The sequence below is a fragment of the Selaginella moellendorffii genome, unplaced genomic scaffold (genome assembly GCF_000143415.4).
Source record: "Selaginella moellendorffii unplaced genomic scaffold, v1.0 SELMOscaffold_40, whole genome shotgun sequence".
Lineage (NCBI taxonomy): Eukaryota > Viridiplantae > Streptophyta > Lycopodiopsida > Selaginellales > Selaginellaceae > Selaginella > Selaginella moellendorffii.
Window position 1 is genome coordinate 1,546,416 of NW_003314301.1, and position 23,407 is coordinate 1,569,822.

Below are 23,407 nucleotides of genomic sequence, written 5' to 3' on the forward strand. Positions count from 1 at the left end.
ATTAAAAATGTAATCATAGTATTTAATCTCGAGATATAAAAAGAAGCATTGGAAAGCTAGGGCTTATGTTCCGTGGGTGGATTCCGTTCTTGGACGAGCCAGTGAATCTCACTTTTGAGGTAAGCGATATAGTCTTTGCGCTGCGGGCGTGCGGCGTCACGAAGGATTTAGAATGCGGCCGGAGAGTTCACTGCAGCTCACTAATCCAGGGCTTCTGCGGGATCGATATTTCAAATTCTCTGGTGAGGATGTATGGCCGATGTGGGAGCGTGGCCAATGCGCTAGTAATTTTCGAGAGAATGCCGAGCCACAGCACCGTCTCGTGGAACGCGTTAATACTAGCATACGTCGAGAACGGGCAAGCTGGTTTAGCTCTGGAGATTTTTTTCTCTCGTATGGAAGAAGAGTGGTGCTCGTCCAACACTTACGTTGCTGTGCTTATGGCTTGCTCTAGCTTGGTGGAAGAGAAAGAAGACGATTGCCACAAAACTAGGTGCTTGGAGGCAGCAAAGTCCATTCACTTGCAAGCTACGCAGAAATTTGAAGGGAAACTCTCGCAGGAGATCTTCGTGGCGAACGCTTTGATGGAAACGTACGCGAAGTGTGGAAGCATGGCTGATGCTTGGGAAGTTTTCCGGGGGATGGATTCCAGGGACGTTGTGTCATGGACGACGGTGATGCGGGGATATGTCAGGAACGGGGAAGCTCAGGTGGCTCTCGAGCTCTTCCAGAGAATGAAAGCTTGCAAGTGTGAGCCGGATTCCCGGGCTTATGTCGTGGTGCTTTCGGCTTGTGCGAGCTTGGCGGACCGAGAAGAAGGGGCTCAAGTTGGCGGTAAAACTGTGAAGCTTAAGAGCTTAGAGAAGGGGATGGAGATTCACTCGCAGCTGGAAACTGGGAACAGGGTCAAGAAGATGGAAGGCTTTGGTGGTGACTTGTTAGATTCTAGAAACCAAGAACAGGTTTTCTTATCGGGTAGCCTGGTGGATATGTACTGCAGATGCGGAGCTCTAGTGGATGCTCAGCGGGTTTTTGATAGAACTAGTCACGAGCAGCGAAACGTGGTTCTTTGGACGGCTCTCATTCAGGGATATGCCGAGAATGGTGAAAACGAGGTGGCTTTAAGATTGTTTTCGAGCATGGATGGTGTGAGAAGCTCGAGAACTTTTCTTGCGGCTTTGACGGCTTGCGCTGGTTTAGGAGCAAAAGAGCAAGGCAGACTTGTGTCCGGCAAGGTTGTCAAGCTTTCGAGTTTGGAGAACGGGATGGAAGTTCACGCTCGAGCTGTGGAGGCTGGAGTTTCTTCCGACTTGTTCGTGGCCAACACCTTGGTCGACATGTACTTCAAGTGTGGGAGCGTGCTGGATGCTCGTCGCTGCTTCGACAGGTTGGTTTCTCACAGCATTGTTTCGTGGACTGCTTTAATCCTTGGCTGTGCAGAGAATGGCGAGAACGAGCTGGCCTTGGACCTGTTTAGACGTGTGAGCTGCCGAGCCAACTCTCTAACTTATGCCGCCGCTCTCACCGCCTGTGCAAACATGGGAGCACTCCAATCCGGAAGGAAGATCCACGCGGAAGCCGAGGCTTTGGGATTCAACACCGCCGAGCTGTCCCTGGCAAACTCTCTGGTAAATCTCTACAGCAAGTGTGGCAGCATGGCTGACGCTGAGAAGATCTTTAGATCCATGACCAGAAAGGATCTAGTGACTTGGAGCTCGCTCATATCGGGATACAGCAGCAAAGGAGCAACACAAGAGGTATTTACCTGGTTTCACAGCTTGCTGCTCGAAGGCCTAGAGCCGGATAACATCACGTATCTTTCCGTGCTTGCAGCGTGTAGCCACGCCGGGCTTGTCACCAAAGCCGGGGATTACTTCCAAGGGATGAGAGTCAAGCCAGAGATCCAGCACTATCACTGCATGATCGACGCTCTTGGACGAGCAAATCTTCTCGACGAGGCAGTAGAACTTGCCGAGAGGAGGATGCCTTGGCAAGCTACTGCGGTGACATGGACGACGATTCTAAGTTCCTGTCGAAAGTGGAAGAACGTAGCAGTGGCGAAGCTGGCTTTCAAAGCTGTGATGAGGCTGGACAGGAACGAAGGCGCGGCATACGTTCTCATGGCCAGTATGTTTGAAAGCTTGGAACTCTGGCAGGAGCAACGAAGCGTGCTGGCTATGGCTTCGGCCAGCCAAAACTTTGAAGGAAACAGGACAAAAGGTTATAAAAAATCGAAGAGCTTGATTTACTCTTCTTGTAGATTCTGTACAGCCATGGATTAACAGTTGTCCATTTCTACTCAACATTCTCTTCTAGTTGCTTGGCGTTGAAATTCTGGCCGTAGAGACTAATGCTGCTTACAGAAGTTCTATATCTGTGTTTTAAAAACAGAAACCGTTAAATCTAGAAAATACAAAGCTTTAAGAAAAACAAAAAGATAGAAACCTGCTATTTGGCTCCGACATATCTTGGCTGACTCTCGTGCTGTAAGCTACGTAAACAAGCGCATTGTTGGCTTCATCATAAATCCTGCCAGGAAATAATCAACGAAAAGTAGAAAGTTTTAGAAAGTTTTAGGGGACAAAGCAAAAAGAGAAAAGCGCACCTCCGGACGTGCATTGTCTGAAACCAAACAGACCAGATTAGATTTACAGTAAAAGCAAGAAGCACAAAAATTTTACCTTGAAGAACAGGTTCCTCTTTGCACTGAACACCTCTTCCCCCTACATTGCCCGAGAAAGAAAAAAAAAACTCGAGAAAGAGTCATGGAATTTTTTAATTTTTTTTAACCTTCAAACCGAGGGCGATTGGCGAAACCAGTCTCAGCGGGCCTGTCTGAGATGCAGAAACAGAAGCCTGTAAAAGTAATATCACTCATCGAACGAGTAGAAAAAAAACGTAGATTTTTTTTCACCTGGGAAGGATCTGTGAAGAAATCCCTTGAGAGACGCTCGGTCAGGGATCGCTTGACATTGGAGATGTGAATTGTAATGCCTTCAATCTATGGAGAAAACAAAAACAAAAAAAGCTAGGAAAGAGCGTCCCAGCCAAAGACCAAAAAGAGAAAACCTTTGGATCGGGAAGAGCAATGACTTCCACAATGTCATTGAAGAGCAATCCACTCGCCTTGAACTGCCCAATCTGCGAGAAAGCGCAAGCATCAATCAAAACACACACACAAAAAGAGGAAAAGAGGAAAAATCCCTTGTTTCGATCCCAACCTTGGTCGCTGCCGCTGCTCCTCCCGATTCGGCGACAGCCGGTTGAAATCGATCGCCAAAAAACAAGAGAGCTGCCGCTGCTGCCCCTGCTGTTCCAACGCTCGCGAGAAACACCCTCCTTGCCATAAACCCTTTCTAGGGCTTTAAACCCTTTAGAATATTCGCGAAAAACATTCGAGATTCCAGAAAATCTAACTTGTCCACTTGGCAGCATATATTTCTTACACGTGGTACTCCTTACGTGCCACTTCTCAGGCGGTTCCAAGAAGAATCTCACACCGCCATGGCGGTCTAAAGCCTTGATCCACTTCCAGAACGAGCAACTTATACAAGACGTAGTAGCGATTCCATCGCATGAGCTTGCCATACGATAGCCCCTCGCAGCGCTTCTTCCACACGCAATCGTGCACAGCGCAGGTCCTCCAGCTCTTGGACACCGCCAGGCACTTGCCCACATCCACAGACGCGAGCATGGGGAAGATCTTCTCTTGCATTAGCACCGATCCTAGCGCCTGGAGTGGATCCAGGGGTCCCGGCGCTGGAATTCTTCGCGGCCACGACCTGATCTTCTCCTCCTCGAGCGCCGCGATGTAGCGGGGACGAACGCACAGCCGCCGGCAAGGCCCACAATCGATGAGATTGCCGCTGTAGTAGAGAGTGCTCGGGCAATCGCGGGATTTCTTCTCGGAATCTAATCCAGAGCACATCGCCTTCGCAGTTGGGACTGACGATTTTCCAAAGAATCCACAGCGCATCCCCATTTCCATCTGAAAAACTATTTGGATGTGCGAGAAGTATGTACACTTGGCAGACCGACAACTCTGCCAGCTGGTAAGTCGGTCGTTTGTACACGTGATAGGGCTGACATGGCGCCTGTGAAGTCAATGTTTGACTTTTGGACAAAATGTCGTCGAATCATTGACTTAGTCAATGAAAGCACTGTTGGGAGTGTGTATAGGGTTCTTGCGATTGCGATGACCTCTCGCGCATCTCTCCCCCAATTCCAGGTAGGCCGGAATCCAGTGCCACTCCATTTTCAACGGCATTGCACGATTGATCGCTAGCGCGCGCGCGGATCAATCAAATGGAGGCGCTCCAGGCAGTGGCGTCGCTCATCCAGGGCGCCCAGGCGCTGCTCCAGGGCGTGGAGGCTCTCTCGCGGGCGTCCAGGGATCTCTCCGAGGCTCCTCAGAAGATCGCCCAGTTAGAGGAGACGCTGGGCGATCTGACCAAGCTCCACGCCACGCTCCTCCACAACCACAGCTCCAAGCTCCACCATCCGGAGCTCCTCGCTCAGCTCCATAGCTTCGAAGCTCTCATCCGCGACGAGGACTTCCAGCTCGGCCGCGCCAAGAAATTGGTGCTCTTCCGTCGCCGCAAGGGACCGCTCAAGATGAAGATGTATCTCAACGTGGTGGTCACTGCGGTCACTGGCGACGAGCTCTCGGAGATCGTCAAGTCCATGAACTCCCAGCTCCTCGAGTGGATCAACAAGAACAGCATCAAGGCCACCATTGCCAAAGCTTTCGACAAGACGGCCGAGAAGCTCACGAGCTACCTCCGGGTCCAGGCCCAGCCGGGCTACCACCCGGTGGCGTCCAAGGCCCGGAAGATCCGAGCTCTCCTCGAGGACGAGACGAGCTCCTCGCGAAAGGTGGTGCTTATCCATGGACTGTCCGGGATGGGAAAGTCGTGCCTGGCTCGCTACGTCGCCGCGGATCCGCCCAAGCGATTCGTGCATGGAGCGGTGGATTTGCTGCTCGGGCAGGGGTGTAGCCGCCGGAGCGGAACTCCCCAATATCACTCGCGGCTAGCGGCAAAGCTGTGTCATTTGCTTCGAGTTCTCGGGAGGAAGAGAGGAGAGATAGATGGATTGGATTTGGAGGAGGCTTGCCAGGTTCTACAAGAGACGTTGCTCGGGAGGAGCATCCTGGTGGTGCTGGACGACGTGTGGGAGCCGGATATCATCGCGAGGTTCACGCGGCTGTATGACAACGAATGCCGGTTCCTGGCCACGACGAGAAACCAGGCGGTGTATGAGACGACGACCGAGGCTGAAAAGGTGGAGATTGGCACCGAGGATGTGTCAGAGCTCAGCCGGGGGATCTTGATGCAGCACAGCCAATTGTCCGAGGAGGAGCTACCGGTAAGCTTTCCATCTCTTGCCTTTTTCGCATCGTTTGATCTTCTTCTTGCGTGCCTGATCCTTTTGTCGATCTTTGGGTAGTGTTCTTCATAGTGTCTTCCTTTTCATCCTTTTCTTTCCGCATTGTATCTCCTTTCGATTCATTCTTTTGGCGTGATCTTCGCCCTGATCATGCATTTCTATCTTCCAAAAACTCTCTTTTTCTAACACAAAACATAACAGGAGGCCACAACCGAGCTGCTAATCCAGAGATGCGGCCACCACCCTCTCACTCTCGCAGTCCTCGGCAAAGCTCTCTTCAAAGAGACCCGGCCCGAGCAGTGGGACAAAGCTCTGGACGATCTAAGCACCTACGCGGCCCAGGCCCCCGTCCCAGTCCACTACCTCAACGACAAAGAAGCCGAGAGCGCCGCCACCGTCTTTGGCTCCTTCGACTACAGCCTCCACGCCATGACCACTCACGCCAGAGATCTCTTCCTCTCTCTCGCAGCTCTCTGCTGGGCCACTCCAATCCCCGAGCCTTGCCTGGAAGCGATCTGGCAAGCTCTCCATCAAGACACCACCTTCCGGATCGTCTCTTCCAAGCTCTGCGACAGCTCCCTTCTCAAGCGATCCAGCTCCAGCGGCAGCGACACCTTCCTCCACTACACCGTCCACGACATGGTGGCGCTCTTCCTCGAGACCAAGACCGAGGAGTCCATCGCGCTGCTGCTCAAGGAGCACTCGCTCATCCACGCCGAGTCCCGTGCCGCGATCGTCCCGTGGCTCTACCGCTTTGGCAACCGGAGGATCGTCAAGCTCGCGGAGGACTCCCTGGTGGAGGTGTTCTGGTCCAACAGCGAGGAGCTCCCCGCGATCGTTCTGTGGAACGTGGTGGAGGTGCTCTCCACGAGCAGCACGATGGCGGAGCTCGAGGCGGCGTCGATCGGATTTAGCCGGATCCTGGGGCCGGAGCTGGCGAGGCTGTTCTTGCTGGGATTCGAGGACTTGCATGCCGCGGTGGCGCGCTGCGTCGCGAATTGCTTCGCGCGATCCGACTACGAGCGTCACACTTTCGCTCTCGTCCAGGCGGGAGCTCCCGAGAAGCTGGCGGTGCTCGTGAGGAACCACGAGGAGTTCCATGTAAGGCGAGACGCGGCCATGGTTCTCGCCAGGCTCGCCGAGTTCCGCCACGACGCTTGCGAGGAGATCATGCGAGAGGTGCCGCTCAAGGAGGTGGTGGAGCTGCTGGATCCCCGCGCGGAGGAGACGCACAACCCGGTGATCGATTCGCTCATGACGCTGGCACGCGCCGGGGAGGAGGTGGCGGTGAGAGAGATCTTCCTGGCCGGCGCCGGGAAGAAGCTCGAGGAGATGCTGCTCAGTGGATCGGAGATCGCCCAGCAGCGAGCAATCGTGGCGCTCAAATCTTTCCACGAGCTCGGCGGCTCCTCCGTCCAGGGATTCTTGCGAGGCTCCGGGATCCTCCTCCGGCGGGAGCTTCCATGGCAGGCCAAGCTCAGCCTCGAGAGATTGACAGTGCTGGATCGAAAATCATCGTTTAACCAGCGGTCGTCGAGCAGCGCTCCTGCAAAGCGGCACTGGATCGCGCAAAAGGTGGCGGTGCTCCGGGATGGATCCGAGATCGAGCAGCTGCGAGCGATCCAGGAGCTGGCCCCGGCGATGGAGCGAGCCGAAGCCGGAGATCCACAGCTTCTCGACTCTATTCTCTCCACCAGTCTCATCGAAGTTCTAGCGGCAAAGCTGGATCAAGCCGCGAGCCCTTCTCCAGCGAGTTCTTCCTCTCGCCAGATCAAGCACGCGAGCAACCGGATCAAGTCCGAGGCTTGCTTCGCGCTCGTCAAGCTCTCCGCGGGTGGAAGCCGGTGTATCAAGGTCATGATCAAGGCAAAGGTGGTGGACAACTTGGTCGTGGCCATGGCTTGCAGCGCCAGCTCCGCGCTCCAAGAGGCTGCATACTCAGCCCTCCACAACCTCGTCTTCACGGGGCGCCGGCTCGTCACCGATCAAATCCTCCGCGGAGGAGGAGGAAACCTGGTGGATCGAGTTCTCGGCCTCTTGGACGCTGGCTTCCAGATCGGGCTCTACTGCGTCCAGGACCTGGTGGAGATTGGAGGCAAGGATTGCATCGAGAGGCTCCTGGCGGCGCGAGTGGTGGAGAGATTGGTGGCGCTGGAGGGAAACTCCAGCAGGATGATCGGTGGTGGAAAGTTTCGAGACTCGGTGGTGGAGTTTGCCAAGCTTGTGGGGAAGTCGAGTGGATTGTCTGCTCAAGAACACCGGGTTCTCAACTCGCAGCTCGTGAGGCACGCGAGAGCGGCGGTGAAAGATCCCAAACAGATGGGGAAGATCACGAGTGTGCTGAAAACTAGCTACGAGCGTGGAGAGGGATCGGGATCTGGATCGTCGGGATCTGGCTCCGGTAAACGGAGGAATTCTTTTGCTGGCTCACATTCCTCCGCTGTAAACTTCTAACAGATACGTAAGAGCGATTAGTTCCTTCTTCTTCTTCTTGCTCAAGAGAAAAAGAAAGAAACTTTTGTCTACCTCACGCTTGTGTTTCGCATGATAGAAGCTCTATTTGATGCACCTTTCCATCCATTTCGGGTTCTCTCCTAGACTGGTCCACCACCTTGAGCTTCGAAAGCACAACTTTGGTTAGAAAAACTCTAGAGCTCCATCGATGATAATTGATTTCTTACCTGTGTGGATTGAAGAAGCCTGAGAAACTCGTCTCGGTGGCCAGGGGTCCTCTCCACTGGATCCGTTAAGAGTAACCTCGCTTTTCCTCCCCTGCAATGCAAAGAAAAAGAGATTTCTTTTTCTCTGAAGATGCACAATGTAAGTTAAGCTGTTTCTCACTTCTTTAGCAGCTGTGGAGCAATCTTTGCGAGACGAGCCGGCGAAGATTTCATGTAGAGTAAGTCGCAAGCTAAAACCTGGCGAGACAGAAAATGAAAAAAAAAAACAAACGGAGGAATTTCAGGAGATCATCGCAAGACTAAGCTCACCGTGTCGAATTCGTATCTCGAAAGATCCCTGTCCTCTGTCCAATCGAAGATCTCCGCAGTCACAAGCACGGGCGTTTTTGGAGCTTCTGGAGCTTCTGGACTGGCTTTCGCTAACAAACCATCCAAGGAAGAACCCAAGAGCTCTCCAAAGCTCGCCACATTCGTCGTGATTCCTGGGAAGTTTGCATGGAAGCTCAAGAGAGAGCATACCAACGCCAGTGGCTCTTGATCCAGCAACACGACCTGAAAGCAACCGTATGAAACAAGAAAGAAGAGAAAAAAAATGGGTATAAAACTCACTTCTTTCGCACCAGCAAATGCCGCGGCAAGACCAGCCAAGCCTGGAACTTGAAAAACATGAGAGAGGGAGAGAGAGAGAAATAAAAACTCTGGCACTCAAATTTTCACCTAGGCCAGCCCCGAGATCACAAACTTTGCGATGAGCCACGAGCTCTGGATGACAAAAAATCTATACAGAAAATGCCAACTCCATAGAAAACTTGCTCGCAAACCTCTTCAGCGAGAGCCATAGACGATGGCCAGACTCGGCACCAGTAAGGATCCTTCTCTGCAAGAAAAGAATAAAACCAAGTAGAAACAAGGAACGGTACAAGACAAGGAGAGATTTTAATACCCTGTCCAATGTACATATCCAAGACTTGATCCTCATCTTTGGGCTGCACAATGCTGAGCCTGCGATTCTTCACTGTGATCTGCCCAAAAACTCCATTTTCCTGTCAATCCCAAAGGAGATCTCTTTCTTACATTCGCCCTGGATAGTTCCAGCTGCAATGGCGCATACGTCCTGTTGGGCAAGGGAATGGAGGACGACATGCTCATGGCCTCACACCCTAAGTTTTGAAGATTTTAAAGTGGTTAAAGATACCTAAGGATTAAGATATCAGGATTATTCTTTATTTCCCTCTTTTAAAGGATGGATTTCTCAAGTGCCTCTCCTTGTCAATCCTGCTAGAAGGAGATGGTGTTCTTTTCAAAGAGCTTAAGTGTGTCCATACACTACAATTAACGACACGTTGAGAGCAAAGTGCCAACTGTGAAAGAGCATGCAGAGCATTGACAATTTCAGCGCGGCAGAGAAAAACAAGGGTGGCAGAATTCCAATCTCAACAGTCTACAGATACATTTTGACGACCTGGGTCACATTACTCATCCGTTAAGAGCCCTAAAATTCAAATTTTGTTTCGCTCAGCATGATTATTAATTTCCTCACACAAACTCCCATGGCACGTCCATAATATCTACTCTATACGGCAGCCCCATCTCTCATCGGTAACCCTTTTCTGCAATAACGGCATTCTTTGTTGCTTTTGGGGTTTTTTTTTTTGGGACTGAATCCCTCTTGCATTTGCCTTGTGTGTCAGATGTGGAATTTCTTAAAGCACACGATTGCCACCTCCGCCATCAACGTGGTGACTGGTCCAGTTAAAACTGTTGTGGTTTGCAGAAAATCCAGATCTCCGAGCTGATGCGGATGTGACACCAACAGCGCTGCTGAGAGTGGCAGCAGCGTGCTCGGCAAGCTCCTTCTCTTGCCTCTACTCCCGCCTCTACTATTGCTTGTCGCTGGTGCTGGTGCGAGCTACCAGCCACGGCAGGGAATGTCTTGCAAGGATTGCAAGACATCAACTCTGTAAATTCCTAGCTTCCATTTTTTTCATTAGTGTAAGTTCTCTCTTCTCCTTTCCCAGGTTGCCTATTGGGATCCTGATCAAGAACGAAAAACGAGTGTAGCAATCCCGCTCCAGGAATCAATTTGTCAGCTCTTTTCCAAGCAGTTGCAAGAATCGTTTCATTTTCATAGTCTTTTAACAATGAGGGGCTTTCACTGCCGAGAGGAAAAACCCTCTAGTGCCTCTTGGAAGGAACAGCAACTCTTCTGTTCTCTGTGAAACCAAAACCTTATATTGATTGTAACAGTTGGTATCAAGGGCTGCCTTCCTTGACGAGCAACAAGACGCCCCCTTCATCGCCACGGGAGATTCGCAGGTCCTCGTCCAATTAAGTGGTGAGCAGCCACGAGTGGGCTTTGTTGCCTGGTATCGAAAACTTAAGAGGTGGCTGACCTGAGAGTGTCCGCGCCACCGAGTTCGCAGCGTCTTGCAGGGGACGAAGAGCGTTTTGAGCTCGATTTTACGTCCCATGAAGTCGACGGTGTCGGAGAGTTCAATGGAATAAGTGAGCTGCGGTGTCCTTCCTCGAATTTAATCTGTGTTAAAGAGGAAGAACTCGTTAGTTATGAAAAATGTAGAAGAAAACCAGTCTCCAAGTTTTCTAAGCCAGTTATAGCTTCTAAACACTACACTCTCTCTTTCGATCGGTTGGGCCGCCGCTTCTTCTTCTTGCAAGCTGGAGTCCAAATGCTCGTCTCCCAGGTAAGCAGCATGCTTCTCTAGATCGATCGAAGTTCACACTTTTCCATTCGAAATCCATAGGTGGTGGTGGCGGTGATCTTGGGCGTCAAGTTTGGAGGAACCAAAGAGCTGGACAAAGTTTACGCTGTGATCGTTGTGATCGTGATATGCTGCTACGTCTCTGCCTTTGCCTGGTCTTGGGGACCCTTGGGCTGGCTCGCTCCCAGCGAGATTTTCCCACTGGAGATGCGATCGGCCGGGCAAGCGATCACGGTGGCAGTTAATCTCTTCTTCACCTTCGTCATCGCGCAGGCGTTCCTCAGCATGATGTGCCACATGAAGTTCGGGATCTTCTTGTTCTTCGCGGCTTGGGTGGCGATCATGTTAGTCTTCGTCTACTGGTTCATACCCGAGACCAAGAACGTTCCAAGCGAGGAGATGATGGATGTGTGGAGAAAGCACTGGTTTTGGAGGAGGATTGTCCCGGACCAAGATCCTCCGGTTATCCCATACAAGCAGGATGATGAAAGCAAGATGGGCGTAGAGATGACAAACTAAAGATCGTTGAGAGAGAAAACTAAGCAGGATGTAGACGAAAAAATGTAAAAATATATCACTGTCAACTTTAAGGCTAAGACCAACTCAAGAATTCGCCGCCACGGTCATGGTGAGACAAAGAAGCGTTCAATTCTATGCGAAGACTAGTGCCACGATCAAGCCACCAACCGAGCTGGGCATATAGCAAAGCTTCCAAGATTCCGAAGAAGAATCTATGGCTGGAAGGAGAACTCGTGGAGTGGCGAATGGTGGCGGCTTGAGAGCCGAGCTCTACAAGGGACGGACAACGTCTTACGTGATCCTCGCTTGCATTGTGGCAGCGTGTGGAGGCTTGATCTATGGCTATGAAATTGGAATCTCAGGCAAGGCCAGATTCTCATCGATCTATCGCGAATTTCCTTCGTCTTATCACAGGTGCTATGCCATCCATGCGGGCCACATTCTTGGAGAAATTCAGCTTCCCCAGAGACGACTGCTCGAATGGAGCTCAGCGACCCACCACCTTGACGTCCTCGTTCTATCTCGCGGGCATCGCGGCCAGCTTGCTGGCCTCTCACGTCACGAAGATTTACGGGCGGCGGCTATCGATCCTCTGTGGAGGCCTCTGTTCCCTCGTCGGTGCCGTGCTCAGTGGTGCCGCTCAAAATCTAGCCATGATCATCTTGGGACGAATCATGCATGGCATCGGCCATGGCTTTGGCAATCAGGTGATTGGATGATCGGTTCGCAAGAAAAAAGATTTGATTCCTCGAATGCTCTGTCCAGGCAGTGCCCCTCTATCTATCAGAGATGGCGCCGGCAAAGATCCGGGGAGCGCTCAACATCATGTTTCAGCTCGCCATCACTATCGGGATCCTCTGGGCGAATCTCATCAACTATGGCTCCCTCCAAATCCCGGATTGGGGCTGGCGCCTCTCCTTTGGTCTCGCCGGAGTACCAGCCATCCTCATGACCATGGGCGGATTTTTCTTGCCCGAGACTCCAAATAGTTTGATCGAGCGTGGGCGTTACGAGGAGGCTCGCCGCCTCCTCACGAAGGTCCGCGGGACCGAGGAGGTGGATGCCGAGTACGAAGATATCAAAGAGGCAAGCGAGCTCGCAGTGGCAAACCCTTTCAAGGCCATCTTCCAGAGAAAGAATCGCCCCCAGCTCGTCATGGCGACCATGATCCCATTCTTCCAGCAGTTCACGGGGATCAATGCGACCATATTCTACGTCCCGGTGCTCTTCCAGAAGCTTGGATTTGGCACCGATGCGTCGCTCTACACAGCCGTGATCACTGGCGCTGTGAACGTCATGGCCACGCTCGTCGCCATCACCTTTGTTGATAAGTGGGGCCGCCGCGCGCTCTTCCTGGAAGCTGGAGTCCAAATGTTCGTCACTCAGGTGAGAAATGGATTGATTGCTTCTCAGTCTTGATCCATCAACTAAAACTCTTTGCACGATCATAGGTGGCGATTGGGTTGATCCTTGCGATCATTACACCATTGACCAAATCTTCTGCCGTGATCGTCCTGATCGTCATTTGCATCTACGTTTCATCCTTTGCATGGTCATATGGGCCGCTGGGATGGCTCATTCCCAGCGAGATCTTCACGCTGGAGACACGGTCTGTCGCCCAGGGAATCAATGTGGCTGTCAACTTCCTCTTCACCTTCGTCAGTGCGCAAGCTTTCCCCGCAATGCTATGCCACATGACATATGGGATCTTCTTGTTCTTCGCAGCTTGGGTGTTGGCCATGTCCCTCTTCATCTACTTCTTTCTTCCTGAGACCAAGAGTGTTCCCATTGAGAAGATGACTAGCGTTTGGAGGAGGCATTGGTATTGGAAGAGGTTTATTCCAGATGAGGATCCTCCAGCTCTTCCTTCCTATAGGCAAGATAGAAAGGACCCTACCTTATCTAACAATTTAAAATTCCAGGAATGATAACAATTACAACACTTCACAATGAATATTTTTAAATTGTCAACCTTAACAAACTTGATAAATACTAATTAATTGATACCAATTTTATCAAGGACGACTTAGGAAAAAGTAAAGATTACAACTTTAAAATTTAAAAATCCAACACTAACGAAAATCATGAGTATAACACTTAACAATTCAAGAACTTACAACACAAAACTCAAGTCTTCAACAAAAAGATAAATCAACTTAAAAAAATCTCCATTCTTCCAATTCAAGAAATTAAGTTCAAGACTCAAATTCAAGAAATCAATTCAAAGAAGAACTCCAAAGATCAAACACAAGAAAACAACTTCAAGGAGATTCTTGAAAATCAAACTCGAAAACTCAACCCATAAAAAAATTTTAAACTCTAAGTTCAAAAAATTAAGAAAAGATACCACTAAAATAGACAATCATCACAATTCACTAAGATTCATCAACAAATGGGAACAAGAAAATAAGAAAACAACAACAAAAAAAAGAAAATTCAAGCTAGAAATTTGAATCCAGATTATGCAACACTTAATTAAATTTAGAACAATCTTAGCACCTCTAAAGGAAATGAAATGGGAAAGTGGGGTACAAAAACCCATGGCATCACTAACGAGTTTATCTTTGATCCCAACACAATTAGGGTGAGTCTCTTCTCACCTTGCAATCCTACTTAGAAAAGGATTGAAAAGTTCAATACATGGTTACACAAAGTTGGACTTCATAAGTTCTTAAAGATCTTGAAGAAGCTATATAACATCAATATTGTCAGAAAACTTTTCCCAGCATAAAAAGATTTTGTCCACAGTACCAACTATGAGTTTGTTATGAGTGTCAAGTACTTTGCATAAACATTCAAACTTCCCACTAGTAGAGAGCAAGTGAGACATAAAAGGGATTCCACCGAAGTGTATTAAGGTACTTGAGAACTATAATAGAAATTCTCTACAAATGAGCAATATAATCAACAAAACCAAGCCACAATTTAAGTTTTTGATCTCCACACTAGAAATGTGCAAGTCCACAACCAAGAACGTCCCAAACAAGAGTGATGCTGCAAGCCCAAGCTTCCACATTGGATCTTAAGATTAGCATTTCTCTAGTTTGTGGACGAAATGTAGCATCTCCAACCATTGCCACATATGCCAATACCAGTAAATTTTGTGAGGATTTTTCACAACAAGCAAATGAGAGTTTTCATACAAGACAAAGTCCAGGCTGTGATCAATGCTGTTGTCTACCAGCCCCTTAACACAAAGCTCACAAAGATCCATAATGACATTCTTCATCTCAAGAGGAGCATTTGAGGTACGGCTTTCTAGGGATTTGTATGTGCAAAGACTCAATGCACAGCTTTGCAATGAGATCTGACAGCTCAAGGCAAAACAGCCATTGATTATCATGGATGATGACAACAAGAGTGATCATGACGACAATGATGATAAGTTCCAATAGAAGCTCGACAAGTTCAAGAACAAACTCATTGGAGTCACAACAGCAACAAAACAGTCTAATGCTATGGAGCAATAAGAGTTTGAAACAAAACCAAATTTAGTCGTGGGAGAAAAGTGGAGCACAAGAAATCAACCTTGCATTTAGAAGCATCATCTTGAGTCTCAAGACTCAAACTTTAAAACTCAGGAAAAAAAAATAAAAATAGAGCATTAGATAACAAGAAGGGTGTGGCCATGAATTCCAAGCTCAAGCATCAACAGATTTAGATGCCCTGGTTACAGATTTAGAGGCACGGTCACAGTCTGGAAAGCATCAACTTCATGCACCTCCAAAGGCTATATCCTTTGGCATTCTCTTTTTTTGGGCCTGATTCCTTCTTGCATTTGTCTTCTGTCAGTCACCGGTGGTGATCACTCCAGTTAAAGAAGTTGTAGAAAGTTCTCAAAGGTGTCTGTTTTGGCATACGCTGAGAAGGTGTTGTTCCAAGAGATCATCACTACTTTTATGCAAATTTACTGATTTCTACTCGCTATATCTAGTGAGGTTTAGAATATTTTATCCAAATTTCTATAAGCAACCTGTACATCTATTGGATTTGACAAGGAAGATTGTGTGATGTTTGCAGCTCCTCTATTTGCAGCTGGATCTAAAGACAATTAAGTCCGTTTTGATTCACTAGTCATGATAGCAAGGCTTATTGTTCTTATCTATATCATAGAATTATTCTTGCTTTGTTCGTATTGGAGACTTGAGATAAAGCTCTAGCTGGTATCATTTCCTTGAAATTTCTGCTAGAAGGAGATGTGGCAAGAGCTTAAGCGAGTGGGTTTTGGTCATACGCTACAATTAGCAAATTGTTCATGTTGAGGCTTGTTCAAGTCCTAGCAAATGCTTTTCTTGGTTTAGGGTTTCAGTCGTTTGTATGAACGACCCAAAGCCTCTTCTATTCCATGCTCTAAAGAAAAGTTGTTTCAACAGGTGTACTGTGGATATGGATTGCAAAGTGTGGAACCTTTCTCATATCCATCACAGTTTGTGCAGTAGATGTGAGCAATGACAGTGCCAGCGCAGAAGAGAATAACCATGAATTCCAACTTCCTGCTCCTTCAGCGTCGTCTTCCGCTCGTTGTCTTGAAATTAGCATCTCGATACTTTTCTTACAGACAGATTTCTGAGTCTCAAAAGACGTCGAAATTGGCCGGCGCAAGCGTCGTGCTTGGAAGACGTGGTTTCAAACATTGTCCCGAGCGAAATAGCTGTTAAGATGTTCTTAATCGTGTCTTTGCCTTTCACAGATTATTCCAAGCCTACTCTTATTCTATTAGGTGATGATGAGGTTCCCATCAACGATCGCGACCACGCCAATGGTATATTGACGAGCTTATCACTGGGGCCATGCAAGATCATATCATATGGGAGGGGATTTCCTCTCTAGTGGGGAAATCTTTGCGTTCCTTTCTTTAACTGGGCCAATGAGAAAGCCGTTAGATCGTTGCTGCTTAATGGAAAACTTACAAAACAACTGTACAGCCAGATTTCTACTCGCTGTATCGAGTGAGGTCGAAAGTCAGTGTCTTGGAGCTGCAAAAACATCCCTTGTCAAATCCAAAAGACCACAAGAACACCAGCAGAGGTACCTCATGTCGGAGTCCCTGTACACTCCCACCAGCGCGTCGGCTTTGTCATAGAAAGTGTCCTTGAGCGAAATGACAACGCTCTGGAACCCAATCCCCTTCCCCGACGCGTCGCCCCCGCCAGCATCGTCGCGGGACTTTGCTCGGATGTAAGCAGCCACTTTCGCCACGTTCAGATTATCGAGCGCAGCATCCACTTCATCCAGCACAAAAAACGGTGATGGCCTGAAGCTGCGAGCAAACATCCGGATCACCATCTTAGAAAAATATGAAAACTAAACCACAAACCACCACGTACCTGTGGATTGCAAACAGCAAAGCAAGAGCGGCCACGGTCTTCTCACCCCCTGATAGTTGTTCCATGTCCCGAAACCTCTTTGTTGGGGGCATTGCTGTGTACTTTATCCCGTGTAGAAACGGTTCATCTTCGTTCTCAAGGCTCAGGTACGCCGTTCCGCCAAGCGGGTGTGTGCTACTTTGAGTCAGTTGCTTGTAAATCGTGTTAATGTTCGTCGAGATATGGTTGAAAGCATCCATGAACCTTTCATACCTGCATTCCATCCGGTTAGACACAAATTCGTTGCTATCAATCACACGTACCTCTTCTGCTTTACAGCGTTATACTTGTCGACTACGGTCTTGGCCTCCTTCCTGGCTTGTTCATACACTTCAGCGGCCTCTTTCTCCTTTTCCTTCAAGCTCTCGTACTGATCGAGAGCTTTCAAATTTGGTGCTGTTCTTTCCATCTCTGCTGTGATGGACTCCAGCTTGCTCTTGAATTCCGTCTCTAGCTTCTCCTTTTCAGCAGGTCTCAGATCCTAATGCACGGAGCAACAGGTATCACTGGCATAAAAAGAAAAGGAAGCGAACCTTCTGGTGCGATCTGGATAGCTGCGAATAATCGTAAGATGCAGCAGCCTGTTGGGAAGATCCCGCACCGTCAATATCCATGCCATCCGTTACCGGAAGCCTAATTTGATCCAGTTCACAGTTATCCAAAACTTCTTGCTTCCGTGACATTAGCTGTTCAATATGATTTTCCTGACAAGAGAACCAATAAACATTGCTTCAAACTTGAAGTAGTACTAGCTTACCTTAGCCGCGATCTGACGCTTTATTTTGCCAAGGTTTCCGGTGGCACCGCTGCTACCCTTCTTCATTTCTTGTATCTCGCTTTCAATGTCGTCCACCTTGGCCTTCAATTCTGATAAAATAAAAAGAAATGTCAGATGAAGCCTTGCTTCACATCTTTACCTTGGAGATCAGCTTTCATTGCTTCGAGCTGCTCAGCCTCGCGATCCATTGCTGCTTTCAAATCCGATTCTGCTTTTTGCACTCTCACAAGCTCGTCACGTAAAGAGGACAGCATGTTAGTTGACTTCTTCACAGGTCTTTCAGTGTCACGTCTTCGTTCATACTCGAGCCTGCACCAAAAGAAACTTCAGAAAATCTCACATGAATCTAAGCGGTACTTACTGATTTTTCAGCTTTGATATTTGATTACTCAAGCTTAGCCTTCTTTCCGCTAGCTCTTGAGCATGCCGCAGCTGATTTTCCTCGTACTCTCGGATGTTTGCAACACCGACGGATTCGCTAAAACTTTTGTATATTTTATCGGTTATGTCATTTACTCGTTTCTCCAAATTGTCGATTGTCTTTGCCCTCTTTGAGATCCCATTTCGCAACTAGCATCAGGAAAAAGACGTAAGCTTCAATTGTAGGCAAGTTGTCAGCTGTACCTTCTCAAGTTCTGGCTTTATCCGATCAACCTCTTTACTGATCGTTTCACGTTCCTGGGCAATCTTTTTGATTTTGTCTTCCAAGTTTTTCTAGAAGGGCAAGACAAACCTCGGTTAATAGACAAACATAGAGACGAATTTCCCACCTTCTCTATATCCGCAAACTGAATTTTTTTTTCAAAACCAGTGATCTTAGCGGTTGCTTCAGCTTCCTTGCTTTGCATTTCCCTTACTGAACCATGCTGAGCCATCTCGGCCTCATAGCGTTCTTTCTTCTCCTTCAGTCCTGATAAACAGCACAGGTTTAAGATGCAAAGTAGGACTTTGTATACCCTCAATCGCGCGGTCATCCCATTTCTGAGACCTTGCCTCCATGCCACCCGTAATGCCGCCGGTCATTGTTCCCGCCTTTGAAAGCAAAATACCATCCAGCGTTACCACTAGACAGCAGAGTGAAATTAGAAAGGTTAAGTGTGAGCAAGATGCTATTTACCTTTGTAGCGTTCTTGACCCCAAGAAAGAGCCTTAGCTTCATCTAGTTTGTCACAGACAAGGGTGTTCGCGACCGCATACAGAACAGCCTTCTCAAGTGACGAGTCAAATGTGTGCTTATTAAGGAAACCACGAGTATAAAAAAAATGCAAAAACAAAACACGATAAAGGATATTGGATGACATCGTAGATCAATTTCGCTGTCCCCCCAAGAGCGCGAAGCTTTTCATGAACTGGCTTTACCCGAATAGATTGCAGGGGAATGAAAGTCTGCGGTGGCAACCGTTGCTCCTTCAAATACTGTCGAAGGTGCTTGTCAGAAATGGAACAGTATACAAATATCATACCTTGATGCATTCCTTTCCCGTGCTCTCATCTTCCACAACAACTGCGTCCATAAATTTTCCCATCGCCACGGTCACAGCAAGATTGTACTTCTTCTGCGTAGGCCTGCAAAGGTCGGTCATTCGACCGCGCACACCAGCAAAGAGGCGCTTTAAACTGCTGACAGCCTCGGAAAGTTTGGCATCACGCTCGCTTTCGCGCTTATCGGCTTTCAACTCCCGTAGCTGCGCCTCAACTTCGTCAATTTTAACCTTGAGGTTGTCATACTTTGTCCTGCATGCAGCCAGGCTTTAGACACAGTAAGCAAACAAGGCAGTTACCTGGCTTTTCGATTTTTTTCCTGCATCTGGCTAAGTTCCTTCACAACCTGCGCATGCTCCTGTTTGTTCTTCTCAATGGAATCTATTAGCCGTTTCATGCGACCGTCCAAGACTTGTCCTTCAGAGGCAAGTTGCTGGTCACGACTTGAAAGTTGCTGAAGATTTTCTTCCCAGTTCTTTTGAGCCTCTAAATCTGCTTGTTGTTCCCTATCATGAACCTCCTTGTCAAGCTTCAGCTTCACTGTTTTTGTACCAGCTTCCTCCTTTCTGGACAAGAAAAAACGAAGAATTATGCAGTATACAAATAAACAAAACGGCCAGAAACTTACATTCGGTGATACTCCTCGATCTGGTTCTCAGCAAGTTGCAGTTTTCCAGAGCCTTCAGCACCCTGCTCGTTCAAGTCGTTCAAGGTTGCAGTAACATCCTCAAGGTCTTTATTCAGCTTGGCAATCTCTCTACCCTGCTTCTTCTGCTCGTCCTTCTTCCGCTCCAAGTCCTTCTCTGTCGACTTGATTTTCTGAGCGATCCTATTCATTTCTTCCTTCAGTTTCAGGCGCTCTGGATGCTGAAAAATTGACAAATTTGGTCAGCACTGGAAGCATTACAAATTTGTTTTTCCAACTAGCCTTTTTGTCTAGTTCCGTCTTTTTCTTCGTCATTTTCTTCTCCAAGAGCAACGCTTCCTTGGTGAGCGTGGCCTGGGCCTTCTTTTTCTCCCTCACTCCGCTTTCTGCGTCTTCTTGATCCTTCAGTACTTCCTCTAGCTTCTCCTTCTCAGCATCAAGTTCCTCCTGGGTCCGTTCGACATCTTTCTCTATATTAAACATCTGCCAGAGGTAGTATTCCGTCTTCAACGTTTTCTGCATGAAACAGCATAAGCAAGAAAAAGTTTAGCGAAAGAGTTAAAACGTACCAATTCGGACTGCAAGCGAAGATGCTTCTCAGCTTCTTCTTTTTGTTCCTTCTTTTGCTTTCTTTCCGCTCCTACTGTCCGTTTCTTCTGGTAAGTGAACACCGATTTCTCCTCGGCCCGAGTCTTCTGCTCTTCCAATTCTTCGTAGTCTTTCTTGAGCTCCTCCGAGCCAGAGATTTGCTCGAAGAGAGACGTAAGTTCCTTGGGATTTTTAGAAGCGATGGATTCCACATCACCCTGTCAGAACAAGACCCAGTTAAGAAAAGAACGATTCTTAGAGCGGTGGGCTCACCTGAAAGACCAAGAAATTTCGAGCTTTGACAAGGATCCCCAGCGTCTTCATCTTGTTGTTATACTCTTCCCAAGTCACCACACTGTTGTCAATGCGGTACTCGCTACTCCCAGCAGCAGTGATCGCCCTTGTGAACTCGAGCTCTTCTCCATTTCCTTGCAAGTAAATAAGCTTCACAAAAGCTTTCCGGCCCCTCTGCTCTCGGTCCTTGTCATCAAAGGCGTAGATCAAATCCTTGAGCTGCGCTCCTCGCAGCTGCATTGATCGGACGCCCAGCACGAAGCTGATAGCGTCCATGAGATTCGACTTCCCAGCGCCATTGGGACCGATAATCGCAGTGAAATTCTTGAACGGGCCGATCACCTGGTGTCCCTTGTAAGACTTGAAATTCTCAACCTCGATCCGGTGGATTTTCCCATTTGCGACGAGCGACGGCATCGAGATTCCCCCGCTGGAGCGCCACCGCAAGGGAGAGAGAGCTCCTCCTCAAGAACCCTAGCGTGACTCTAAAGCCCTAAAGCTAAAGCGAGGGAAAATTTTTGTCCCAAGTAAAAGAGATTTATATATACACACTTTTTAAGTACATGGTCCGGGAATCTTTTAAGCAAGTAGCAGATTATTCTAACTTTAGCCTCCCCCGCCGCTCGCAAAGGCTGGCAATCGGCCCAAAGGAAGTAAAAGCTCCTTAAAACTTTCATACTCTGGATCATTCATTCCAGAATCGATGATAAGCTGCCAAGAACAATAGAGAAGATTTGAAGAACTCTTCGAAGAACTTGACAAAGATCATTAAGTACCTTTCGTAGAAGAGCTCGATTGTTGGTCATCTGACCACCCAAGCCGGGCAGTCTATGCACAGAGAGCGCGTCCAGGAAGAGCGCCGCGATCATCCGCCAGTGCTTGGTCGTGAACGCTGGAAGCGCCTGGGAGAAATGCATCGTCCCCAGCAAGCGTCCCTGGAATGGTGTGTTTACAGCAAACAAGCGTTAGTGAGCTCCATAAGGATCAAGCGAAAGAAAAATGGACTGGAAAAACTCCATGACAACATACGAAAAACTTCAAGCACGTACTACAGCCCGTTCGATGACAGAGAGAGGTTCAGCGATCGCCAGAGCCTGGACAACGTCAGGAAGCACCCTGCTCACACAGCTCGATATAGTTCTCAGTATGTCCGGTGATGAAGAACCATCACCATCCACGGGTACTCTACCGTTCACGTCACGAAACTCTTCGTCATCTCTTCCATAGATGTGAGCCAGCGTGCCGCTCGACACCCATTCATCTAGAGCCATCCAGAGCAGCCCAAAGGGCGACACCTGAAAAGCGACCAGTTAGAGATTGGATGAGGGAAAAGAAAAGAGGACGCGAGCATCTACACAAACCTCCGCTTTGTACGGTTTTGGAGGTGCACTATACCAAGAAGACCGACTGATCAAATCCTCCCTTTCTTCTTCGTCTTCTTCTTCTTTGGCCTCCTTGGTTGCATCAAACTCAAACGTCTCGGGGACTTTCTCATAGGGGGAGACGATCTCTAGCCCCGCAGTTGCAGCTGTAATGGTAGAACAAGCCACTGAGTAATCAGTCTATAATCTGGACGTACCAGCCTTGCAAGGCTCGACTTCCCCCAGCGATGAAACATTGGCGGCTTGAGCCAAGGCGTCAGCTACAACCTGTGCAGCTCCAAGTCGTTCTCCCTCGCTCGTCACCGTGACGGTTGTCGAGAACGTAAAGCTATCGTCCACATCTGGCTGAGCCACCGCTGCCGGGATCTCATCGGCCCAAGTGATGCGCTGATTCTTTCGTGGCGACTGCTTCATAGCGGACTTCAAAGGCTTGGATGAGTCGTTTATCTGAACTTGCGGCTTAGCCCGTGGAACATATCCTTCGATGGAGGCGGAACGAGAGAGCTGGAACTCGAGGTCACCGGGCTCACAGTCGGTGCGTTCCCGGACCACCACTCCGTCGCTGTCTTGGGCCGAGGCACTCATCTTACCCGCACTAGCGGCGGCGGGCACCGTAGTGGTGGCGGTGGTGGCGGTGGTGGCTAAGCTGAGACCACGAACGCAAGCTATGATCTCCTCCAGCTTCTGGTGCTCCATGATCCCTTCATGGTTGGACGGAAGACTCGCCGCATAAGTCTTGCTGCTCACGGCACACCCGGTGGAGCAAAACGCTCGGGTCTCTTCCAGGTCGTAGACTTTGTGCTCGCGAAGTGATATGTGGTACCGCCCCTTTCTCGCCTTCTCCACCTTGAGCGAGTTTGGACACAGCGGGAATCCACATTGCTTGTCGTTGCTTCGCTCGGTAACCACGTCCGCGTACTCGCTCTGTGTGAGAAGGCAAGTCGCGGCTTTGAGCTGGAAATCGCTCCTCAGGCCATTGTAGAGGGCCATTTGGATCGCAAACACCGCCTTCTTCATAACCTTGACGGCCTCGGCCACCGCCTGGGCCTTGGCGACGCCCTCGCCGGCATCGCCACTGTCCGACACCACCGATTCTGCGAGAGGATGGCTATGGCCGCCCGATCCCTCGCCGTGGCTCTTCACACCGCCCTGGGCGGCCTTGACATGCTTCTTCTTCTTCTCCGGGAGCTCCCGGCAGACTGTGGTGTGCTTCTTCAACACGCTGCTACTGCTGCTGCAGTGCTGCTCGCCGCGGAAGACGATGGAGGAGCTCTCATTGGACGCTAGAGGAGGGATTTCCCCTGGAATCAAACCCTAAGCACAGAATCACGAAGAATTTCTCGAGCCTTACCTTGAATCGGAACGTCGTAGGAGAGAATTGGCAGCAAAGAAGGCATGAGACAGCGATTCCCTGGGCGCGGATCGATTTCTCCTCTACGGCAACAGCGCCTTCTCCGGATGAACACACAAACACCAATTAGGTAAAGTAGATTTCTTCGACGTGAAGGTATATTGGAATACCCAGTAAAAGGATATCCTCCGGAAAAGGCGGTGACGTGGTGG

The 23,407-nt window shown here is 49.0% G+C and overlaps 8 protein-coding genes across 14 annotated transcripts; 4 read left to right on the plus strand and 4 right to left on the minus strand.

Annotated features, from left to right (window-relative positions):
• The first annotated feature begins 65 nt into the window (after window positions 1–65).
• LOC112349578 (pentatricopeptide repeat-containing protein At5g16860-like) lies at window positions 66–2,303 on the plus strand. The gene is made up of 3 exons (XM_024684200.1): window positions 66–1,628; window positions 1,682–1,757; window positions 1,834–2,303. The coding sequence occupies exons 1-3, from the start codon at window positions 66–68 to the stop codon at window positions 2,280–2,282; spliced, it is 2,088 nt and encodes a 695-aa protein (XP_024539968.1). The 3' UTR covers window positions 2,283–2,303.
• Window positions 2,225–3,949, minus strand: LOC9660691 (protein CreA). 2 transcript variants are annotated; one of them, XM_024684288.1, is made up of 8 exons: window positions 3,222–3,949; window positions 3,070–3,141; window positions 2,915–3,001; window positions 2,791–2,835; window positions 2,682–2,723; window positions 2,606–2,622; window positions 2,446–2,529; window positions 2,225–2,374 (listed from the first exon to the last, which is right to left on the minus strand). In XM_024684288.1, exons 1-8 carry the CDS (start codon window positions 3,345–3,347, stop codon window positions 2,296–2,298), a joined length of 552 nt encoding a protein of 183 aa, XP_024540056.1. In that variant the 5' UTR covers window positions 3,348–3,949; the 3' UTR covers window positions 2,225–2,295. The 2 variants fall into 2 exon arrangements, with proteins under 2 accessions (XP_024540056.1, XP_002979383.1); XM_002979337.2 differs by having other exon boundaries at window positions 2,791–2,856; window positions 3,222–3,946.
• A 221-nt stretch (window positions 3,950–4,170) lies between these two features.
• LOC9634115 lies at window positions 4,171–7,866 on the plus strand. The gene is made up of 2 exons (XM_024684285.1): window positions 4,171–5,367; window positions 5,590–7,866. Exons 1-2 carry the CDS (start codon window positions 4,306–4,308, stop codon window positions 7,840–7,842), a joined length of 3,315 nt encoding a protein of 1,104 aa, XP_024540053.1. The 5' UTR covers window positions 4,171–4,305; the 3' UTR covers window positions 7,843–7,866.
• LOC9660692 (protein N-terminal and lysine N-methyltransferase efm7) lies at window positions 7,782–9,225 on the minus strand. 2 transcript variants are annotated; one of them, XM_024684286.1, is made up of 10 exons: window positions 9,144–9,225; window positions 9,013–9,091; window positions 8,891–8,946; window positions 8,787–8,847; window positions 8,679–8,719; window positions 8,379–8,621; window positions 8,230–8,306; window positions 8,070–8,160; window positions 7,915–8,005; window positions 7,782–7,838 (listed from the first exon to the last, which is right to left on the minus strand). In XM_024684286.1, exons 1-9 carry the CDS (start codon window positions 9,216–9,218, stop codon window positions 7,916–7,918), a joined length of 813 nt encoding a protein of 270 aa, XP_024540054.1. In that variant the 5' UTR covers window positions 9,219–9,225; the 3' UTR covers window positions 7,782–7,838; window position 7,915. The 2 variants fall into 2 exon arrangements, with proteins under 2 accessions (XP_024540054.1, XP_024540055.1); XM_024684287.1 differs by having other exon boundaries at window positions 7,793–8,005.
• A 217-nt stretch (window positions 9,226–9,442) lies between these two features.
• On the plus strand, window positions 9,443–11,308 carry LOC9634116. The gene is made up of 5 exons (XM_002979197.2): window positions 9,443–9,551; window positions 9,844–9,971; window positions 10,317–10,385; window positions 10,493–10,771; window positions 10,832–11,308. The coding sequence occupies exons 1-5, from the start codon at window positions 9,443–9,445 to the stop codon at window positions 11,306–11,308; spliced, it is 1,062 nt and encodes a 353-aa protein (XP_002979243.2).
• A 214-nt stretch (window positions 11,309–11,522) lies between these two features.
• LOC9660693 (sugar transport protein 7) lies at window positions 11,523–13,262 on the plus strand. Its single transcript, XM_024684302.1, has 4 exons — window positions 11,523–11,747; window positions 11,779–12,015; window positions 12,074–12,694; window positions 12,760–13,262. The coding sequence occupies exons 1-4, from the start codon at window positions 11,523–11,525 to the stop codon at window positions 13,234–13,236; spliced, it is 1,560 nt and encodes a 519-aa protein (XP_024540070.1). The 3' UTR covers window positions 13,237–13,262.
• Window positions 13,263–16,111: 2,849 nt separating this feature from the next.
• Window positions 16,112–20,950, minus strand: LOC112349587 (structural maintenance of chromosomes protein 1-like). Its single transcript, XM_024684239.1, has 19 exons — window positions 20,442–20,950; window positions 20,150–20,386; window positions 19,863–20,096; window positions 19,563–19,801; window positions 19,234–19,500; window positions 18,916–19,186; window positions 18,744–18,868; window positions 18,570–18,679; window positions 18,409–18,516; window positions 18,223–18,362; window positions 18,077–18,166; window positions 17,814–18,022; window positions 17,592–17,761; window positions 17,432–17,541; window positions 17,208–17,378; window positions 16,938–17,155; window positions 16,636–16,887; window positions 16,341–16,568; window positions 16,112–16,284 (listed from the first exon to the last, which is right to left on the minus strand). Exons 1-19 carry the CDS (start codon window positions 20,877–20,879, stop codon window positions 16,242–16,244), a joined length of 3,660 nt encoding a protein of 1,219 aa, XP_024540007.1. The 5' UTR covers window positions 20,880–20,950; the 3' UTR covers window positions 16,112–16,241.
• A 33-nt stretch (window positions 20,951–20,983) lies between these two features.
• Window positions 20,984–23,312, minus strand: LOC9660694 (putative RNA polymerase II subunit B1 CTD phosphatase RPAP2 homolog). Of its 5 annotated transcripts, none has more exons than XM_002979339.2 (6): window positions 23,196–23,312; window positions 22,042–23,145; window positions 21,824–21,990; window positions 21,512–21,757; window positions 21,239–21,397; window positions 20,984–21,173 (listed from the first exon to the last, which is right to left on the minus strand). In XM_002979339.2, exons 1-6 carry the CDS (start codon window positions 23,239–23,241, stop codon window positions 21,069–21,071), a joined length of 1,827 nt encoding a protein of 608 aa, XP_002979385.1. In that variant the 5' UTR covers window positions 23,242–23,312; the 3' UTR covers window positions 20,984–21,068. The 5 variants fall into 5 exon arrangements, with proteins under 5 accessions (XP_002979385.1, XP_024540010.1, XP_024540009.1 ...); XM_024684242.1 differs by lacking the exon at window positions 20,984–21,173 and having other exon boundaries at window positions 21,293–21,397; window positions 21,512–21,578; window positions 21,652–21,757; XM_024684241.1 differs by lacking the exon at window positions 20,984–21,173 and having other exon boundaries at window positions 21,298–21,397; window positions 21,492–21,578; window positions 21,652–21,757.
• Window positions 23,313–23,407: the final 95 nt, after the last annotated feature.

Bases quoted from the DNA above. Each gene is read 5' to 3' on its own strand.
- LOC112349578 (XM_024684200.1), top strand. From the start codon at position 66: ATGTTCCGTGGGTGGATTCCGTTCTTGGACGAGCCAGTGAATCTCACT. The intron at 1,629-1,681 runs GTAAATCTCTAC...GAAGATCTTTAG, and splicing joins TGTCCCTGGCAAACTCTCTG to ATCCATGACCAGAAAGGATC. The intron at 1,758-1,833 runs GTATTTACCTGG...CCGTGCTTGCAG, and splicing joins GCAAAGGAGCAACACAAGAG to CGTGTAGCCACGCCGGGCTT.
- LOC9660691 (XM_002979337.2), bottom strand. From the start codon at position 3,347: ATGGCAAGGAGGGTGTTTCTCGCGAGCGTTGGAACAGCAGGGGCAGCA. The intron at 2,857-2,914 runs GTGAAAAAAAAT...TTACTTTTACAG, and splicing joins TCTTCACAGATCCTTCCCAG to GCTTCTGTTTCTGCATCTCA. The intron at 2,724-2,790 runs GTTAAAAAAAAT...CGGGCAATGTAG, and splicing joins CAATCGCCCTCGGTTTGAAG to GGGGAAGAGGTGTTCAGTGC.
- LOC9634115 (XM_024684285.1), top strand. From the start codon at position 4,306: ATGGAGGCGCTCCAGGCAGTGGCGTCGCTCATCCAGGGCGCCCAGGCG. The intron at 5,368-5,589 runs GTAAGCTTTCCA...AAAACATAACAG, and splicing joins TGTCCGAGGAGGAGCTACCG to GAGGCCACAACCGAGCTGCT.
- LOC9660692 (XM_024684286.1), bottom strand. From the start codon at position 9,218: ATGAGCATGTCGTCCTCCATTCCCTTGCCCAACAGGACGTATGCGCCA. The intron at 8,307-8,378 runs GTGAGCTTAGTC...CTGTCTCGCCAG, and splicing joins CGAGATACGAATTCGACACG to GTTTTAGCTTGCGACTTACT. The intron at 8,006-8,069 runs GTAAGAAATCAA...GTGCTTTCGAAG, and splicing joins GGCTTCTTCAATCCACACAG to CTCAAGGTGGTGGACCAGTC.
- LOC9634116 (XM_002979197.2), top strand. From the start codon at position 9,443: ATGCAGAGCATTGACAATTTCAGCGCGGCAGAGAAAAACAAGGGTGGC. The intron at 9,972-10,316 runs GTGCGAGCTACC...TGATTGTAACAG, and splicing joins ATTGCTTGTCGCTGGTGCTG to TTGGTATCAAGGGCTGCCTT. The intron at 10,772-10,831 runs GTAAGCAGCATG...CGAAATCCATAG, and splicing joins TCCAAATGCTCGTCTCCCAG to GTGGTGGTGGCGGTGATCTT.
- LOC9660693 (XM_024684302.1), top strand. From the start codon at position 11,523: ATGGCTGGAAGGAGAACTCGTGGAGTGGCGAATGGTGGCGGCTTGAGA. The intron at 12,016-12,073 runs GTGATTGGATGA...TGCTCTGTCCAG, and splicing joins GCCATGGCTTTGGCAATCAG to GCAGTGCCCCTCTATCTATC. The intron at 12,695-12,759 runs GTGAGAAATGGA...GCACGATCATAG, and splicing joins TCCAAATGTTCGTCACTCAG to GTGGCGATTGGGTTGATCCT.
- LOC112349587 (XM_024684239.1), bottom strand. From the start codon at position 20,879: ATGCCGTCGCTCGTCGCAAATGGGAAAATCCACCGGATCGAGGTTGAG. The intron at 18,680-18,743 runs ATATCCTTTATC...TAATAAGCACAC, and splicing joins TTGATCTACGATGTCATCCA to ATTTGACTCGTCACTTGAGA. The intron at 18,517-18,569 runs GTAAATAGCATC...TCTGCTGTCTAG, and splicing joins GGGTCAAGAACGCTACAAAG to TGGTAACGCTGGATGGTATT.
- LOC9660694 (XM_002979339.2), bottom strand. From the start codon at position 23,241: ATGCCTTCTTTGCTGCCAATTCTCTCCTACGACGTTCCGATTCAAG. The intron at 23,146-23,195 runs GTAAGGCTCGAG...GTTTGATTCCAG, and splicing joins CTACGACGTTCCGATTCAAG to GGGAAATCCCTCCTCTAGCG. The intron at 21,758-21,823 runs GTTTGTGTAGAT...GTCGCTTTTCAG, and splicing joins CAAAACCGTACAAAGCGGAG to GTGTCGCCCTTTGGGCTGCT.